The sequence below is a fragment of the Pseudorasbora parva genome, chromosome 2 (assembly GCF_024679245.1).
Source record: "Pseudorasbora parva isolate DD20220531a chromosome 2, ASM2467924v1, whole genome shotgun sequence".
NCBI lineage: Eukaryota > Metazoa > Chordata > Actinopteri > Cypriniformes > Gobionidae > Pseudorasbora > Pseudorasbora parva.
Genome location: NC_090173.1, coordinates 5,491,611 through 5,512,989, shown reverse-complemented (window position 1 = coordinate 5,512,989; position 21,379 = coordinate 5,491,611). Strand labels below are relative to the sequence as shown.

Here is a 21,379-nt window from a genome sequence, read left to right as displayed (position 1 = left end):
TGCAGCGGAACAGAGCAGTCACTGGCTGTGGCTGAAAAATATGGACGCAACATGGGCTGCCAAATGATTGCATGGTGCCACCGCCCTGCGACACACACCCGGGTCTGATCAACCCGTGGCGGGCCAACCCCAGCAGAGGGTGTCTTGTGATAAGTGGCGGAAACACCCAATGAGGTCGGGCACACAACTGAAGATGTGTCGCACTGGTGGCACCATGAGATCTTTGCCAAATTTCACCCCACACAAGATGACATCCCCATTCAAATGTTGTGCTGAAAGTTAGGGATCTTTAACAACCAGTCCTACTAAAAATCCTGATAAAATAAAGGGAAAAAAGTCTTCCTATTTATTTGAAGAGAACTAGTTCAATTGAGCAGGTTTATTTAGAGACACCATAGTTAGCTTTGACTGAAAATGAAGATTAATATTGAAATGAAGTATTTTTGATTGAAGGGAAACCTCTGTTAATGTTTAATGTTCAGTTATGATTGACATTTGAAACAATTTCTGTTCTGTTGAAGTTTTGACCGTTACCGTTGTGCAGAAGAGTAGAGCTTATGGTTAGGTTGTGGATAACAGCATGTATATTAATATTATAAAGCATGTTGCTTTGTTCAATGGTTCATAACTTTGCAAATGTCTCTTTGTTTCAACTTCTGCTAGCAGCAAATGGTTTATTAAGTATATACGTAACATAACACAAAGGCCAAATATAAACAGGTCATTTCCATTCACTCTAATTATTAAGCACATTTCACAAAAATATTAACTGAATTGTTTTATAGACTAGATAATTAAGGAGATTTATTCAGGTAGATTCCATTAAAAACAAGCCTTAGAAACTACTCAAAAATATTGTGTAATATTGTTACCATATTTTCTTTCTTAAAGTAAATAGCACATCAATTTATTTTTACAGTTCATCAGTTTGAGCTCCTCTTTTCTCTCTCTGAAATCATTCAGTTCGTATGCTTGTTTTCCATATGTTTTTGATGACTTTAATTTTCTCTTCATATTCCTTTTTCTCTTTACTTTTCTCATCTTCTTCTCTTCTCTTGATGCATTTGACTTGTTAATTTTACCGATCTTCAATCATCTTTCTTCCTTTTCTCCCACTCCTCTTTTCTCTCTTGCTCCAGTCTTTCATAATGTCTTTTCATCATATCGCTCTCTTCTGTTTGTAACCGGATGAAAAATAGGGATCGCTCTCTTAACGGGAGTTAATGCTAACACATTAAACAGCTCGCACTTCATTCCCTGTGAAACTCACACAAGAGTCCGTCACAAACTCCATCCACTGTGTTACTAAATAAAACTAAAAAACGAAATGTGAAAACCAGAAAACTGAAAATAATCCACACACAAATGCGTTCAACAGGGAGCGCCCACACTCGTTACATATTTCTGTCTTTCATCCTTTATCTTTTGTCTTTCTTCTTCTCTATCTCGCTTTCAAATTTGTCTCGTTCTCTCCAGGTCTTCTTGTTTTCTCTCAGATGTTTCTTGTGTTTCTCTTTTTTATTCTTTCTCTCGTTCTCTCATCTGCTGTTTAATTTCCTCTTACATTTTTTTCAGCATCTTTTGTTTTCTCTCTCATCTCTCTCTTCTTCTTTATTGCTCCTTTTCTCCTCAGATCTCTTTTTTAGTTTGCCGTTTCATCTGTAATTCTGCTATAATACAGTCAAAGATGTAATACCATATTTTCATTTTGTGATCTCTGATTTTATTATCTCTCTAGTCATCTCTTCTACTTTTCTCCTGTTCTGTTTTTTTGTTCTTTTTTGGGTTTTTTTTTATTGTTCTCTCCTTTATTTGGCCTGTAACTTTTCTTTCTTATTCTGAATTTCTCTCTCTTTCATTATTTCCTCTATTTTCTTTTTAATGGACATCTCTGCCTCCTCAAACATGCTGTTAGTGAAGTATCGCCCCTGATTACTATTCTTCAGCTCTTCTATCATCTTTAACAGTTGAATCACTTGAGTTCTGTCTTGTTTTTCTCTGTTATTGAAAGCCAGGAATCGGTTTCCACAATCTCTGATCAGTTTCTTCAGTTCTTGATTGTTACTTCTGTCTAGATAATCCTCTATAGATTCATCCTCAAGTTCGTCTCCTCTAGTGAACAGAATGATGCTGAACTGAGCAGCTTTATGACCAAAGTTCTTCTTTATCTGATCTATAATGCCTGTTTCTTCCTTTGTGAATTTTCCCACTCTCAACACAATAATGAACACATGAGGTCCAGGTGCTGACAGTGAAACAAATCTCATTATTTCTTCCACCACTTCTTCTTTTGTGAGTCTTGCATCAAAGATTGCTGGAGTATCAACAATAGCTACTGATCGACCATCAACTTCACCAACTGCCTTCTGACACACAGTCGTCACTGAAGCCAAGTTTATATCCAAGCTCTGAAACTCTTCTCTTCCCAGAATAGTGTTTCCTGTTGCACTCTTTCCACTTCCTGTCCTTCCGATCAGCACAATCCTCAGACACTCCTGATGGTCTGCTTCACCTTCAGCACCTGAAAATCATATTGAAAGATTTGTATATGTATTAATATCATACAGGTTTAAACTGGGTGTTTTATACAGTATCAGCACCAAAAGGAATTATATATGTCTGTTTAAGTCAGAGTCATGCATTGTTTTGTTTACATGTGAACAGAAACATCTGTGTCTGACAAAAAAACTGATTTATTTTGTGACCTTGGAAATGCACTGAATGGCCCTCATTTATCAATCTTGCGTAGAAACTGGTGTAAATGTTGGCGTAAGATTATGCTTACACTCCTCTCACCGCCTGATTTATGAAGCTGTGCGTACCTCTGCAATCCAGGTGTACGCAATACTTGCCCTTGATAAATGCGGCGGCTGAAAACGATCGTCATTAGAATAACACGCCCCTATATATTCAAGGCTCCGCCTCCCCCACGCCCTCATTTTACGTCATGGACAAACAGAAGACGGCAAAGAAGCGAAACTTCTCTGACGTGGAGATCGGGCGTGCTCAATCATCTCACTAGTCCACTAGTCAGGGCACTGATTTAGGACAGAAGTCAATGGGCTGACTCCCTGATCAGTGCCCTGACTATTGGACTAGTGAGATGATTGAGACGCGCCCATCGAGATCACCAGGGAAGTGGAAAAAAAACGAAATTGTTTTATTTGGGAGTTTAAAGAGTGGAATTAAAGACACCTACAAAAACAAAATATGGACACAAATTACGAGTAGCTACTCTTAATAGAGTGGAGGTTGAGAAGCGCACTCCAGCAGTTTAAATAGCTGTTTGGATGATAAATTACCATCACTGCATTATTTTACAGCACGTTTTGAAACAATTAGCATTTAATTTCGTATCACGGCACATGTATTGGGGTGTACAATAGTGATGATGATGTGATGTGGAGTAAGATTCATTCACATTAATAATTACATGACAATTTGTAAGATTCTTATTATTATTATGATTATTATTCTTAATGACGCTTGTTATTCAGAAGAAGAATGTCGTTTTTATTGATTTTATTATTATTTAAAAGAAGAAGGTCATTTTTATTATTTTGTCAGTCTGAATTATTTTAGTCCCAGTCCGTGCGCAGCTGCCGGGCCAGGCGGGCCTGAAACGTCAGATAAAGCGCACAGGCTCGCGACTGGAGGAATACATATGCCTACAAATCAAACGCTTTGGTAAAGTCACACAAATTAAACATTGACGCTCATGTTGCACAAAAATAAACACTGAATGTTGTTGTTGTGGTTTTTAACAGTGGGTCATATAGCATATCTTGTCAGTGTGTTTTGTGGTGTTAGGAATTGTTTTTCTGCGCATTTTCCCACTAACTCAAACGTGCGTACACCACCTCCTGAGCTGGCGTAGGATTTGAGCGTGCCGTACGCCAACGTCCATATTGATAAATCTCAAAGTCACCGTGGGTTTGGGTGTACGCAAGGTGTACGCTGGAAATTTGGTGTACGCACTTTTGATAAATGAGGGCCATTATGAGGGTTATTAGATTAACATACTAATACTTGATTGGACTAGATTGGGTAAACTCAGCCTGATCTGCCGGTGATTTGTCTTAGCCCTGCAACTCAGTCTAGAAACCTGTACATTCATTTCTACTGATTCTGTTTAGAGGTGCGACGGTTAGTATATAACCGTGAGGCCAATGGTTATAGTTAAACACCATCATTAGAACTCTATAACTGCCAAAACTGTGTTATTAAAATATTTTTTACAAACATAAAAAAAGAAAAAAAAGATGCACTCCGGGGGGAATTGTATCAGCTGACGAGGGAAATGGAGAAGGAATTTGTGGTGCTTCGGAGGCTGCTACTGCTAGAGATGATTCAGGAGAGGTCTGTGCACCACCCCCTACCAAAAAGAGAAATCTTGGAGATCATCATTTCCTTAATAAACGGAGGTCTGAAATCTCTGCCCCTTTACCGATCAGAGCGCACGCTGACACGGAGTTAACCCGCTATCTCCAAGAACAACCCGTGCTGACACGGAGTTAACCCGCTATCTCCAAGAACAACCCATGCTGACACGGAGTTAACCCGCTATCTCCAAGAACAACCCGTGCTGACACGGAGTTAACCCGCTATCTCCAAGAACAACCCATGCTGACACGGAGTTAACCCGCTATCTCCAAGAACAACCCGCGCTGGCACAGAGTTAACCTGCTATCTCCAAGAACAACCCGTGCTGACACGGAGTTAACTCGCTATCTCCAAGAACAACCCATGCTGACACGGAGTTAACCCGCTATCTCCAAGAACAACCCGCGCTGGCACAGAGTTAACCTGCTATCTCCAAGAACAACCCGTGCTGACACGGAGTTAACTCGCTATCTCCAAGAACAACCCGCGCTGACACGGAGTTTACCCACTATCTCCAAGAACAACCCGTGCTGACACGGAGTTAACCCGCTATCTCCAAGAACAACCCGTGCTGACACAGAGTTAACCCGCTATCTCCAAGAACAACCCGCACTGACACGGAGCTCGTGACATCAACTGGACATTTCGTCACCTTTGATTCCTTGTATGTGATTGGTTGAAGCCGTTTCTGTCGCCGCTAGAGTAAAAAAAAATCGACATCGAAACGGAAAAAAATAAATGTTTTTTTGCCGCAGCACATTCGCGTTCGGTGTGGAAGCTCGCATTATACACACAGCTAATCAAAAAATAAAACCATCGCATTCCGTGTGAAAGGGCCTTTACAGCCGCATTATCTCAACACTCACATATAACACAAGCAAATGCACTTTATCATTTCAAAAAAGCAGTTTGGCAAAAAGTTTGTATTGTTTACATTTTTGTTTCTCTCTTCTCATCTTTAGTTTCTGTTTCTCCCATTCCTCTCGTTCTCTGTTCACCGCCTTATGTATATTTTCCTCTCTCTCTTCTTTCTCTTTCATTAGTATAATAAATTGTTCTTCTCTCTCATTAAACTCTTCTTCTCTTTTCTTCCTCTCGTTCTCTGTTCTGTTCATCAGTCTGTTTATCTCTAATCTGTGCGTGATCTGAAGTTTCTCTTTTTCTTGTCTCATTTCCTCTATTTGGTGTTTGAATGTCTCTCTTTCTCGTCTCGTCTCGTCTCGTATCTCTCTCTGTTGTTTCTCTTCCTCTCTTTTGAGTTCTTCTCTTCTCTTTCTCTCTTCATTATGATCCTGTCGTTCTTCATCCATTATCTTCTTTATTCTCTCTTTCTCTTCTTCATGTTTCATCATCAGTTCTTCTCTTTCTCTGTTCAGTTTCTCTATCATCATTTTCATTCTCTCTTTCTCTTCTTCATGTTTCATCATCAGTTCTTCTCTTTCTCTGTTCAGTTTCTCTATCATCATTTTCATTCTCTCTTTCTCTTCATCTTTCTTCATCACTTCTTCTCTTTCTCTGTTGAGTTTCTCCATCATCATCTTCATTCTCTCTTTCTCGTCTTCATGTTTCTTCATCACTTCTTCTCTTACTCTGTTCAGTTCCTCTATCATAATTTTCATTCTCTCTTTCTCTTCTTCATGTTTCATCATCAGTTCTTCTCTTTCTCTGTTCAGTTTCTCTATCATCATTTTCATTCTCTCTTTCTCTTCTTCATCTTTCTTCATCAGTTCTTCTCTTTCTCTGTTGAGTTTCTCGATAATCATCTTCATTCTCTCTTTCTCGTCTTCATGTTTTTTCTTCACTTCTTCTCTTTCTCTGTTAATTTTCTCTATCATCTTCTTCATTCTCTCCTTCTCTTCTTCATGTTTCTTCATCAGTTCTTCTCTTTCTCTGTTCAGTTTCTCCATCATCATCTTCATTCTCTGTTTCTCTTCTTCATGTTTCTTCATCAGTTCTTCTCTTTCTCTGTTCAGTTTCTCCTCCATCAGCATCATCATCTTGTTTTCTTCTTCTTCATGTTTAGACTGAAGATATTCTTTCTCTCTTTCCATTCTCTCTCTCTCTTCTTTCCATTTTTGAATTCTTTTCTCATCCTCTTCTTCTCATCTCATCTTTTCCTCTAGTTTCTGTTTATCCCATTCCTCTCGTTCTCTCTTCATCTCCTCACGCATCTTTTCCTCTCTCGCTTCTTTTTCTTTCATTTCTCTTTTATATTGTTCTTCTATCACATTAAACTCTTCTTCTCTTTTCTTCCTCTCATTCTCTATTCTGTTCTTCAGTCTCTCTGTTTCGGTGTCATATTTGATCTGAAGTTTCTCTTTTTCTTGCTTCAGTTGTTCAGTTTTATTTTTAAATGTCCCTTGTTCTTGTCTCATCTCTACTTCTGTTTCTCTGAGTCTGTCCATCAGGATCTTCATCTGTTGTTCTTGTTTCTCTCTCTCCATCTGTCTGAACATCTTACATGAGTAGAAACTCCCTCCGTTGGCCTTCACCATGTTGTCTATCTTCTCCAGTAGACCAGACACCTGTGTTCGGTCTCCAGTCTCATTATTATTGAACACATGGAATCTGTTTCCAAACGCTTCAATCAGCTTCATCAGAGCAGATCCAGGTTTTCCCAAACACTGATCAATGGTTTTGTTTTTCAGATCGTCTCCTCTGGTGAAGAGCACCATGGTGAACATTAAAGATTTCTCACCGAACATCTCTTGGATGATCTTCACTGATGTTGCTTCTTCTACAGTGAATCGTTGTCCTAAATTGAGCACAAAGATGAACACGTGCGGTCCAGGCAGGATCATGGAGATGCAGTTGCTGATTTCTCTCTGGACATCTTCATTAGTAAGTTCAGTATCAAACAGTCCTGGAGTGTCGATCACAGTAACGTGTACGGCCGTTGATTTCAGATGATTCTCTCTGACTCTCTTTAGTCACTGACTCTTGAGATGTTTCTGCTGTAAACACGTCTCTTCCTAAGATTGTGTTTCCTGTTGCACTCTTCCCAACTCCAATTTTTCCCAACAGCACAATCCTCACTTCATCTGTGTTTTCTCTTGAATCTGAAATGTAAAAACAGAAGAAAATGTAATGAAATTTAGAAAATGTCTTCATTTATTCAAGGGACAAGTTCAACAGAGGGGTTGGGGTAAGAGGACCACCTTTTAGGCACACAGTTTAAGCTGACATATAATTGGGGGGGGGGGGGGGTACACTTCTTAGATACACATCCTTTAATCCTCACAAAGCATAGTAAATGTGTTAACATAGTTCCATCACTGTCCACAATATCACCTCCAGGTAAAAACTGAAGTGGCAACATTAGAGGTAATAAGACTTATATGGAAGCGAATTGCCATCGTATCGGAGGGGGCCAACATATTGGAAAGTGGGACACTACTAGCCGTCATGCCCATTCCTTCCCCTTTGTGAATAGTCCATTAGCATAAGACACTTATGCTATAATAATGTTTCCAATTCCATGTAAAGCTACACGAATGTGATTCCATAGGAAGCAAATTAAACTTTCTTAAGTAACAGAAATGGTGACAGATGAGGACAGAAGTAGTGGTACCACCATCTATACTAGCCCATTAAAAGTTATATAGGGAGCACATCGCTACCACTTCTAAACTACAAGAACTGGATGGAGGTGATCAGTGAAGAAGAGAAAAGCGTGATATTGCCCCTCACCTCTTCAACCAAGCCTATTATAGGTGAATACAAAGGGAACACATCTGTACCTCCTGTACTGAAGCAGGACACAAGTGGCAGTACTGCCCGCTTTATGAAAGGCCTTTTATATGATCACACAGGAAACATACTCCCAGTACCAGAGAGGAAGACAAATGAAGAAGTGGGACATGAGTGGTACTATTGCCCACCAGCTTCACCTGTACTAGTCATTCCAAAATTATAGAGGGAGCACATCGCTACCCCTGAACTATCAGTCATCCCTTCCCCACTCTCCTCTTCAGTCCAGCCAACATGTGACCACAGAGCTACTATTGCTACTACCCAAAACTTCCAGAACCACAGAAGTGAGAGCAACAGAAGTGAGAAACAAGTGAGTTCCACAATCTCCTACTCTGTATTCAAAACCTCACACCTTGAGTATTGGAGAGTGGAAAAAAATTATGGGGCAACATTGGCCAATCTCTAAGCTAGCCCAATGCATTCAAAATCATGACAGATGAGGAATCAGGACGATTGTAGAGATAAAAACTGCTCTGGCATCTAAAAAACACATGTAAACGACATGTTTATCATAAGAAAGGAAACAGATAAGGAAAAGTGGTGCACCAATGTAACGCATCCACGTTCCTACATGTAAAACTTATAGTGTGTAAATGCCACACAGATAAAACAGCAAGGCATTTCTGGTGTCACTTGTTTCATCTGAAGCAGTCCATTACATGTCAAAACATGTTTAAAAAAGATTCCAGCAGAGAGAAAATGCAACACCCCGTGGCATTATCTCATGAATAGTTATACATGTAGGAATAAGTCCTACCACTTCCTTACATCAGGGAGAATTGCATTGCTCCACCTAAAGAGAATCCTGAGCAACAGCTCTGCTGAACGTGAAACTGAGCTTGGTTCCCAGTGAAGTGAACAAATAAGCCAAGAAAGATTGCAGAGCTTCAGCTTTTTCTGTTTCTTCTGATACAGCAGGGGCTGGCTACAGGGTCAGAAGAGGTGGTTGAAGGATCCTGACCATGGTAAGGAAAGAACATCATTGTCTAAACTCTGGCCTTCCTGAACTTTTGGACTGTCTCAATGGCATTACCCAAAAGGTGAAACTGGGGCATCAAGAAGAAAAGAGTTCACCCTCTCTTTGATCACCACTCTGTGGCTTGGTGGCACAAAGGGAGAAGTATATGGTGTGGTGGAGCTCCTGAAGAGGGTTTGGGGACACCTCCCAACCTTCGCCCTGGTCCTTCAATAAATCAGCCAGGTAAGCTTGCAGCACTACCATGGGGCTTGGCTCACCCCCACGTATGTCTTGCCGTGATGTTGTCTGACAAGGGTTCGAGGGCAAGGTCGGAAGCCTTCAAAGAGAATGCCATGACGGGGGAATAGCAAGTGCCTCCTCAACCTAGGACATCCTCATATACTCATGCTCAGCCAACCCCTTTAACATTTGATTAACTTAGCACAGGAAAGACAGCCAATAACATGCTTTCTGCTTTTTTGCAAGAGGCTGGTGAAAATGCCTATGGATCTGGCATGACAGCATTGGAGCTGGTGGGGGAAGCTTGAGAAAAGGAAAGACACATCTCTAACTCCTCCACCAGCTCCACCTGCCAGTCCCAGGATCTGAGTTGCCATGCTGCAGTTTGAAGTTTTTATTATAAAAGGGAATTAAATAATATGCATGTTTATGTAAAAAGTATGCATGTTGTTGTTATCTGAAAGATTCTAAAATAACTGCAAACATTTCAGCTTGAGTATTGTAATTTTTCTGTGATTAAACAAAATGATTAGTAATAAACTGTGGCTCACTGAAGCTTGACCTTGTTTTAGGCTCAGGCTCGACTGTTAAACTGTCAACTTGAGATTAGAATCCATTGCGGAAGGAAGTAGTTATGCACAAAATAGGGTTTTAAAGACACTCCGTTGTTGATTCTTATTTATTTACTCCTTTATTTACGCCTTTGAACTGTTGTATAAATATATCATACCTCGGTTGTAACGAGTGGTTATTTCAATCAAGTTGCTCTTCTATCAGCTTGAATCAGTCGGCCCATTCTCCTCTGACCTCGAGCATCAACAAGGACTGCTGCATACTGGATGTTTTTCCCTTTTCACACCATTCTTTGTAATTCCTAGAAATGGTTGTGTGTGAAAATCCCAGTAACTGAGAAGATTGGGAAATACTCAGACCGGCCCGTCTGGCACCAACAACCATACCACGCTCAAAATTGCTTAAATCCCCTTTCTTTCCCATTCTGACATTCAGTTTGGAGTTCAGGAGATTGTCTTGACCAGGACCACACCCCTAAATGCATTGATGCAACTGCCATGCGATTGGTTGATTAGATAATTGCATTAATGAGAAATTGAACAGGTGTTCCTAATAATCCTTTAGGTGAGTGTACATTATGTTACATGTGTGTTTGGGACAGAGGGGAACACTTCACATTTGAATCAGATATATGCTATTAACAAACATCATGAATCAAAGCATGAGAAAGACAATTTCGGAGAAGAATGCTGGAAAATGTGACAAAATGGACGATATTCGTCTGTATTTGTAATACATGAGCAGTGGTTCAGCTGCGCGAGACAAATGCTGCCAGTGTGAATGCACAACGGGCGCACGCGGCTCCTGCTCCCCATACACACTTCTTCTGCCCTGCAGTGTGAAAGCCAGCGTATGCCAGGTCATTCTTCAAGTGACTAACGCCTTATACTTTTTTATTTATAAAACAGGCTTTAACTTTTCAACGGAGCTTATCAAAATTTCAATTTTTGCCACACTGGAATTATAAGCATGCCATTGTTTCTCTATTTTGATTTTAGGTTTACCTCAGAAGTTTGCGTGTTGTTGGTTGCTTGGTAACAAACCTGACAATTGATTACCGAGCTCGATGGAGCGGGTTTAAGATTTCCTAACTACAGATAAAATTAGATTTTGTAAGATAGGATAAAAATCTAAAATCAAGTTATGATTTGCTTCTGTAATATGAAATTGTGAAAAATCCTAAATTGACTTATCATATCTTAAGTTAAGACCTAAGATAGAAGGTTTCTGTAATACGTGCCCTGAAGTTTAATAACCTGCATCACAATACGTGTAGTTTATTAATGTTTTGTTGTTTCAAAAGTAGGAAAAACTTAAATTCTAGTTCATTGCAAAGAAAACTTATTTCTTTCTTATATGAGTGTCCTCACCGTCAGAATCTGCCTCCTCTGTTCTGAGTGAAGACACAGATCTGCTCTGCTCTTCATCCACTGATGATCCTTCTGCAGATAAATCACATGTGAGGAATTCTCCACTGTTTTCTCTGAGTATCTCCTCTAATCGTTGGGATACTCCAGAGATCAGTCTCTTCATTTCATGATCAAGCTGAAGATGTCCTCCTCCACACTCTGCAGTTAACTGTTGAATGAGTTCATTCAGTTTCACAGCCGTCTCTTGAGCATCAAGTGTCTCTCCATCAGTCGTGAGGACTATAGTGCGTTTAATCGCCTCTTCACTGAATTCATCCAGCACATGTTTGACTCTTCTCATGTCCTCCTCAGTGAAGTCTTTGTGCTGCAGTACGAGTATGAACACATGAGGTCCTGGATCAGACAGATACACACACTCTCTCACTGTCTGTGTGATCTGATGGTCTGATATGCGTGTCTGGAGCAGCTGAGGACAATTGATGACCATCACGTGTCTATCCTTCAATCTTCCACCGACTCTCTCTACAACATCTGGAGGAGCTTCACTGTCAAACGCTGCTCGTCCCAACAGGACGTTTCCCACTCGGCTGTTTTCTGACGCAGTCTTCCCCAGCAGAACAACCCTCAGATCGCTCACTGTAACATATAACATCAGTAGTCTAAAAATTTTAGGTAACATGTTTTAGCAGATTTATTGTAAATCAGTAAATAAGACACTATAGTCTAGTTTTCCCCTCCGCTCGACCGCAGATGAGCCAATAGCAGTTGAGCATCAGTTGCACGTGCACCAGATCTCGGACATCTTTAGGTTTCAGCGTCATAGAGAAACATTGTAAAATCTGATGCTCTCATCGGTTTGATGGTGTTTCTGCTACAAAATGGTAAAACGATCTTCCTGAGGTACTGTAACACTCATTCCAGGTATCCTGAGAAGATTTTTTTTTGGTTGCCATTAAGTTACAATTAAAGTTAGTGATAGGTAACTAACTGTTCTTACGTCATGTAATATCTTTGATACTTTTCAGTCAGGTTTTAGATCGCAACACAGTACAGAAACTGCCCTTCTTAGGGTGTCGAACGATTTGCTTTTATCGGTAGATTCAGGAAATTGTACAGCGCTAGTTCTGCTGGACCTTAGTGCAGCCTTTGATACAGTGGACCACAGGATTCTCCTTGAACGATTGAGTAAGTGGGTGGGTATTGGGGGTTCTGCTTTAGCCTGGTTTGACTCCTATTTACAGGGGAGAACATGTGCGGTGGAAATAGGGACTTCTATCTCCTCCGTTCACCCTGTTGTTTGTGGGGTTCCTCAAGGCTCATGCCTCGGACAACTCTGAGGGCGATTTAAATGGGTCAGCACTGTTCAAATGCCTGGATGAGATAAAGCAGTGGATGGCAGACAGTTTCCTTCAGCTTAATGAGTCTAAATACGAAGTGGTGGTGTTCGGCCCGCCGAAGCTAGCTAAACAGCTCTCTGAGGACCTGGGCACGCTAGCTTCTAATGTTAAGACTCAAGTGATCTTCGACGCTGAACTGAAATTTGATAAACAGATTAATGCGGTGGTGAAGGGTAGCTTTTTCAGCTAAGAGGTATTACTAGATTGAAGGGATTCCTGTCCACCAAAGACTTGGAAACTGTTATCTCGTCCAGATTAGACTACTGCAATTATTTTTATATGGGGGTGTCTAAAAAGTCCATGGCACGTCTGCAGCTAGTGCAGAATGCAGCGGCCAGATTGCTGACTGGAACTAGAAAATACTCCAGTATCTCTCCAGAACTGGCATCTTTGCACTGGCTCCCTGTGGAGTTTAGGGTCCAATACAAGGTCCTTATAATGGTTTTTAAAGGCTTACACGGACAAGCCCCTGTTTACATCTCAGAGCTATTACAGCTGTACCTCCAGACCACTAAGATCATCGCAAAGCTTATTGTTAAAGGCTCGGAAATCTCGCCTGAAAACAAAGGGAGATCGAGCCTTCACGGTGGCGGCACCGAGGCTCTGGAACCGTCTCCCGGTTTACATCAAGTCCTGTGACTCCATCGCTGGTTTTAAGTCTATGTTAAAGACATATTTATTTTCCGTTGCTTTCAGTTGTCCTTAGTTATATGTGGTTTAAATGCTGTGTGTCTATGGATGTCTGTTTAATGCTACTTAACTGTGGAACCTGTAAAGCACTTTGGTCAACTTGTGTTGTTTTTAACCCTTGTGTGGTGTTCATATTTTTGTTACTCAGCCAGTGTTCGTGGGTCTGGTGGACCCGCTGCATTTTTGGGTTTTTAATTCAACAAAATCAAAAATGTTATGTTAAAATACTCAACAGATGTTTACTTCATCCCAATTACAAGCAATATAAACAGTATATATGGTTAATATTTTCTCTGTACCTTTGTTAGATCACAGTTAAGAATTGCAACCTTGTGTGGGAACGGCAGGGGTAGAAACAAAACTCACTCTTGTAGCTACTCTCTCACACTTACACACAATCTCTCTCACACACGCACACACACACACACACACACACACACACACATACACACACGCTCATGCACACACACACACACACACACACACACACACACCCATAACATACACACACACACGCACGCACCCCCCCCCCCCACACACACACACTTGGATATGTGGTGTATGGTTTACTCTCCATAGGCATACTGATTTTTCTAATGTACAAACTGTATAATCTATCCCCTTACACTAACCCTACCCATCACAGAAAACTTTTGGCATTTTTTGAATTTCAAAAAACACAATTTAGTATGTTTTAGTATGAGGACACAGATGTCATCATATACCATGTTTACGTTGTAATATCCATGTCATTATACACATTTGTGTCCTCATAAACCATATACATGAACACAAAAAGACTAACAGCAGCCCTGATAGGAGGAGGGCAGAGTGAAGGTACACTGGACCTACAGTTCCCACACTTTTATGAGCCCCGGGTCCAGTGGACCCGAACATCCTGTGTGTAATATAAATGTGTAAGGGGGGTGTACAGTGTGTGGTCATTGAAAATGTGTTCTGATAAATATTCCTCACAGAAAATGAGCCAAGGCCAATGTGTCTCAGTTTGAAAAAATAATTAATCATTTAGATTTTCTTTCGATAAAAAAGGAAAACGGGTCCAACAGACCCGAACACCATACAAGGGTTAAATGTGCTATATACATACATTTTTGATTGATTGATTGATGTAAAGGTGTAAGTTAGATCAAAAACACATAAACGATGGTCTACATTTCAGTGCATCTCTCCATATTAAGATTGGTTAAATGTAAATTAATTGAATCTAACCCTGTGCTACATGAACAGCGCATTGATCCTGGATGTTGTCATCTGCGATTGTAATATGAGGCTTCTGCCGCTTGCATTGTGATCTGTAAAACCTTGTTTCCAAATTAATCTCCCATCATATTTATTTTAAAATCTATATGTTTGATTATTGTTAGTTGTATGAGTTTTTTGTGTAATTTGTTGTTTATGTTAATGATAATGCAACGGAGAGAGAGAGTTTGTGAATGAGACGTTAATGTGCACGCTTTGTTTGTTCAGCTCTAAGCTACAGTGATTTTTGGAGTGAAAAACGATGTAATACATTTCATAAACCATCAGAAAAGTTTGGTCATCATTCAGACAGGGTATACGCAACATTTTGTGTCCAAAAACATCTTGGGATGAGGTTTTCACACTGACAGCTGTCGTATATTTTGTATAAATTGTATATTTAAACCCAGTTACTGGGATTTTCACACACAACCATTTCTAGGGTTTACAAAGAATGGTGTGAAAAGGGAAGAACATCCAGTATGCAGCAGTCCTGTGGGTGAAAATGCCTTGTTGATGCTCGAGGTCAGAGGAGAATGGGCCGACTGATTCAAGCTGATAGAAGAGCAACTTTGACTGAAATAACCACTCGTTACAACCGAGGTATGCAGCAAAGCATTTGTGAAGCCACAACACGCACAACCTTGAGGCGGAGGGGCTACTACAGCAGAAGACCTCACCGGGTACCACTCATCTCCACTACAAATAGGAAAAAGAGGCGAAAATTGGAACGAGGTCACCAAAATTGGACAGTTGAAGACGTGAAAAATGTTGCCTGGTCTGAGAAGTCTCCATTTTTGTTGAGACATTCAGATGGTAGAGTCAGAATGAGAACATGGATCCAGCATGCCTTGTTACCACTGTGCAGGCTGTTGGTGGTGGTGTAATGGTGTGGGGGATGTTTTCTTGGCACACTTTAGGCTCCTTAGTGCCAATTGGGCATCGTTTAAATGCCACGGCCTACCTGAGCATTGTTTCTGACTGTGTCCATCCCTTTATGACCACCATGTACCCATCCTCTGATGGCTACTTCCAGCAGGATAATGCACCATGTCACAAAGCTTGAATCATTTCAAATGGGTTTCTTGAACATGACAATGAGTTGACTGAATTAAAATGGCCCCCACAGTCACCAGATCTCAACCCAATAGAGCATCTTTGGGATGTGGTGGAACGGGAGCTTCGTGCCCTGGATGTGCATCCCACAAATCTCCATCAACTGCAAGATGCTCTCCTATCAATATGGGCCAACAATGTCACGTAGAATTAAGGCAGTTCTGAAGGCGAAAGGGGGTCAAACACAGTATTAGTATGGGGTTCCTAATAATCCTTTAGGTGAGTGTAGTTCTCTTTTTAATTTCCACTCTTGTTGTGATTGTTAATATTTCTGTTCATGGTATTTGGTGTTAAAAATATTTCTTGGCTAATGATGATAATATTCTAAGGCTACTGTACGTGAAACTTTCAACAAAAAAACAAAAAACAAGTTAAAATCAGCCAATGCACCCGTCTGAAGACTTTAGGACATTGACCTGTCACTGACATGCACTCCTGGCGATCCGTAAACATGACATCCTCAAATATTCTCTTAATTTTTGTTGTTAAATGATCATAAGTAACCTGGTAAATTATTTCTTATAATGAATGTACCCTTTCTGATGATAACATATATGAAAATATATAGAAAATATTAACATATATGGTTAATATTTTCTCTGTACCTTTGTTAGATCAGAGTTAAGAATTGCAACCTCGTGTGGGAACGGCAGGGGTAGAAACAAAACTCACTCTTGTAGCTACTCTCTCACACTTACACACAATCTCTCTCACACACGCACACACACACACACACACACACACATACACACACGCTCATGCACACACACACACACACACACACACACACACCCATAACATACACACACACACGCACGCACCCCCCCCCCCCCCACACACACACACACACACACACTTGGATATGTGGTGTATGGTTTACTCTCCATAGGCATACTGATTTTTCTAATGTACAAACTGTATAATCTATCCCCTTACACTAACCCTACCCATCACAGAAAACTTTTGGCATTTTTTGAATTTCAAAAAACACAATTTAGTATGTTTTAGTATGAGGACACAGATGTCATCATATACCATGTTTACGTTGTAATATCCATGTCATTATACACATTTGTGTCCTCATAAACCATATACATGAACACAAAAAGACTAACAGCAGCCCTGACAGGAGGAGGACAGAGTGAAGGTACACTGGACCTACAGTTCCCACACTTTTATGAGCCCCGGGTCCAGTGGACCCGAACATCCTGTGTGTAATATAAATGTGTAAGGGGGGTGTACAGTGTGTGGTCATTGAAAATGTGTTCTGATATATATTCCTCACAGAAAATGAGCCAAGGCCAATGAGTCTCAGTTTGAAAAAATAATTAATCATATAATTTTTCTTTCGATAAAAAAGGAAAACGGGTCCAACAGACCCGAACACCATACAAGGGTTAAATGTGCTATATAAATACATTTTTGATTGATTGATTGATGTAAAGGTGTAAGTTAGATCAAAAACACATAAACGATGGTCTACATTTCAGTGCATCTCTCCATATTAAGATTGGTTAAATGTAAATTAATTGAATCTAACCCTGTGCTACATGAACAGCGCATTGATCCTGGATGTTGTCATCTGCGATTGTAATATGAGGCTTCTGCCGCTTGCATTGTGATCTGTAAAACCTTGTTTCCAAATTAATCTCCCATCATATTTATTTTAAAATCTATATGTTTGATTATTGTTAGTTGTATGAGTTTTTTGTGTAATTTGTTGTTTATGTTAATGATAATGCAACGGAGAGAGAGAGTTTGTGAATGAGACGTTAATGTGCACGCTTTGTTTGTTCAGCTCTAAGCTACAGTGATTTTTGGAGTGAAAAACGATGTAATACATTTCATAAACCATCAGAAAAGTTTGGTCATCATTCAGACAGGGTATACGCAACATTTTGTGTCCAAAAACATCTTGGGATGAGGTTTTCACACTGACAGCTGTCGTATATTTTGTATAAATTGTATATTTAAACCCAGTTACTGGGATTTTCACACACAACCATTTCTAGGGTTTACAAAGAATGGTGTGAAAAGGGAAGAACATCCAGTATGCAGCAGTCCTGTGGGTGAAAATGCCTTGTTGATGCTCGAGGTCAGAGGAGAATGGGCCGACTGATTCAAGCTAATAGAAGAGCAACTTTGACTGAAATAACGACTCGTTACAACCGAGGTATGCAGCAAAGCATTTGTGAAGCCACAACACGCACAACCATGAGGCGGAGGGGCTACTACAGCAGAAGACCTCACCGGGTACCACTCATCTCCACTACAAATAGGAAAAAGAGGCGAAAATTGGAACGAGGTCACCAAAATTGGACAGTTGAAGACGTGAAAAATGTTGCCTGGTCTGAGAAGTCTCCATTTTTGTTGAGACATTCAGATGGTAGAGTCAGAATGAGAACATGGATCCAGCATGCCTTGTTACCACTGTGCAGGCTGGTGGTGGTGGTGTAATGGTGTGGGGGATGTTTTCTTGGCACATTTTAGGTCCCTTAGTGCCACTTGGGCATCGTTTAAATCCCACGGCCTACCTGAGCATTGTTTCTGACTGTGTCCATCCCTTTATGACCACCATGTACCCATCCTCTGATGGCTACTTCCAGCAGGATAATGCACCATGTCACAAAGCTCGAATCATTTCAAATTGGTTTCTTGAACATGACAATGAGTTGACTGAACTAAAATGGCCCCCACAGTCACCAGATCTCAACCCAATAGAGCATCTTTGGGATGTGGTGGAACGGGAGCTTCGTGCCCTGGATGTGCATCCCACAAATCTCCATCAACTGCAAGATGCTCTCCTATCAATATGGGCCAACAATGTCACGTAGAATTAAGGCAGTTCTGAAGGCGAAAGGGGGTCAAACACAGTATTAGTATGGGGTTCCTAATAATCCTTTAGGTGAGTGTAGTTCTCTTTTTAATTTCCACTCTTGTTGTGATTGTTAATATTTCTGTTCATGGTATTTGGTGTTAAAAATATTTCTTGGCTAATGATGATAATATTCTAAGGCTACTGTACGTGAAACTTTCAACAAAAAAACAAAAAACAAGTTAAAATCAGCCAATGCACCCGTCTGAAGACTTTAGGACATTGACCTGTCACTGACATGCACTCCTGGCGATCCGTAAACATGACATCCTCAAATATTCTCTTAATTTTTGTTGTTAAATGATCATAAGTAACCTGGTAAATTATTTCTTATAATGAATGTACCCTTTCTGCATTGCAATCTGCAGAACAAAACCTAAAGCGTTTATGTAATGAATAAAGCTAGAAGAGCAACATTGGTGTACTGTGTTTCATCATGAATACAGCTCAAGCATTCAAAAAAATGTAATACGTGCAGAAAATGTAAGAGAGCACAAAATACAGAGTAAAAACCAAGGAAAATTAAGAACACATTACATGAATTTCAGCTGAATTTACACACAATTTCAACTTCAGATGTTTCTCAAACACTTTCTGATGTTTCAGTTAAACTGTGATTTTCTTAAAGCCGTTGTTTAGAGTAGATGAACTGATATGACTTATGACCTCTGACCTCTGCTCTCTCTGCTGGACATGATGATATTCTGTTCTTCATTCAGTCTTCAGTCCATCATCTTCTGCGACTCCTGACGTGTCTCTTCATCATCCTGTGAGAGAGATTACACTGAGACTAACCTTTACTTCACGACTAATGTCAGTTCAACATCTCATCTAATATCATCATACTTTAATATGCTGGAGTTTCTCCAAATCACACACATTAAATCAGTCACTGCCCTGATAAAATATTTGATTTAACCACAAAACAAGAGAAAAGTATGAAACATTTGATAAATGTATTAAGCAGCATTAAAAATATATGCAGCAGTTATAAAATCTGCTTTACACTTCATAACAATTTATTATAATTTCACATTTCGCACTTATAATACACATAATCTTACAGATGTATAATTGTATGTTGTGTTTTTTGCTCCTGTCACAAATGAAAGTGAAACCAAACACTTCTGCAGCTCATACAGTTACAACTACACTCATGATCACACTAAAGCCATACTCTGTGCTGTATATCATATTTATATATTACACTGTGCTCCATAAAGAGTGTTTTTAAAGTAATCATGATACCTGAATGTCGAGGCTTGTCATTCCGTCATGAAAACAGGAAGAAACCTGTGTGGGCAGAGTCAGTGACGTCACACTCTGCCCTGCACAGGAAGCCTCAAATGAACGTCAGACCTCACTTTGTCTTCTCTCAAGCTGGTGATCATTGATTCCTTTTGATTACAGAATTACAAAACTTCCCCTAAAACTATCTAATTTTTCACAAACAGATGCTTCTTTCTTGGAATTGAATCTATAAACACAACGTATCTCCAAACCTGGGGCCTGTACCATGATGGTAGTTTAACAAACTCCTATTAGTTCACTAAACTCCTATTAAAAGAATTAGTTTCGAATTGACAAAACAAAATCAATCAATTCAGGATTTGTTGATCCCATGATGCTGATCATCAGCTTTATCTGTCGTACATGCCTTTCAACACAGAGAAAGTCTGACTCGTTTCTCGCAACACTGTCAGAAAAAAGGTCAATTTCTGTCACTGGGGCGGTACCGTAAGGTACAAAACCGAAAAAGTACTAATATGAACCTTTAAGGTTCTACTATGTACCTTTAAGGTACTAATTTGTACTCTTAAAGTACAGATATGTACCTCTTAAGGTACTAATACCTACCATTTAGGGGTGAGTAAGGTACAAAGATGTACTTTTTCACTTTTGTACCTTAGGGTACCGCCCCAGTGACAGCACTGTACCTTTTTGTCTGAGAGTGAAGAGAGCCGTGATTCAAAACCCTTGCTGATTTATATATATTGTTATATTTTTGGATGTTTTTTTTCTTACTAATTTAGAGTTATCTTAACTAATTGAATTTAGTAATGAAAACTTCACTTTAGTTTTCTGAACTTAAATGTCATCATACGTTCTCTTTCGTTGTTGCAAAGCTGCTTTCATCAGTATTAACTGCATTACTATATTCATTTGTAAATAACATTTGATTTAGACTAACATTATAGCAAAGTAAAATCACAGCAACACATATCACTACACAATTACATTTATTGCAAAAACAAACACACAAAAAAGGTATCTTATGCCTGCTCAGTACACTGTAAAAATGATTTAGAAAAAAAGTTACCTGGTTGCCTTAAAATTTTGAGTTCATTGAAATTGAAATTTTGAGTTAATACAATGACATTTATTTGAGATTTGACAACCTTTATTAAAATATTATTAAAAGATTGTGTAAGCATATTGGGTAATTGTGTGTGTTTTATTTCTGATGACGTGTTTCTGTATTTCTGATTCAGTGAAACATGCAAAATAGTGCTATTTTCATGATTTATCAAAAATTGTATGTGGTTCAGATACAATAATATTTTGAGTTTCTATATATTATACCGATTTCCTTCATTGTATCAACTCAAATTTTTAATTTCAATAAACTCAAAATTTTAAGGCAACCAGGTTACTTACTTTTTTTAAGTTAAACCAACAAAAACAAAAACAAAAATGTTTACAGTGTAGTTTGGATCCAAAGTTGCGCATTTAACTTGTGTGTAAAATATTGCATTAAAAAGGC

The 21,379-nt window shown here is 39.6% G+C and overlaps 1 protein-coding gene across 1 annotated transcript; it reads right to left on the bottom strand.

Moving 5' to 3' along the window:
• Positions 1-660: 660 nt before the first annotated feature.
• Positions 661-19,930, bottom strand: LOC137090808 (GTPase IMAP family member 8). Its single transcript, XM_067454765.1, is given in 7 exon segments — positions 661-2,521; positions 5,318-6,296; positions 6,765-7,271; positions 7,273-7,442; positions 11,278-11,913; positions 19,289-19,382; positions 19,864-19,930. Coding segments are annotated over 6 exon segments (3,027 nt in total). The 5' UTR covers positions 19,311-19,382; positions 19,864-19,930; the 3' UTR covers positions 661-1,808.
• Between the last annotated feature and the right edge of the window lie 1,449 nt (positions 19,931-21,379).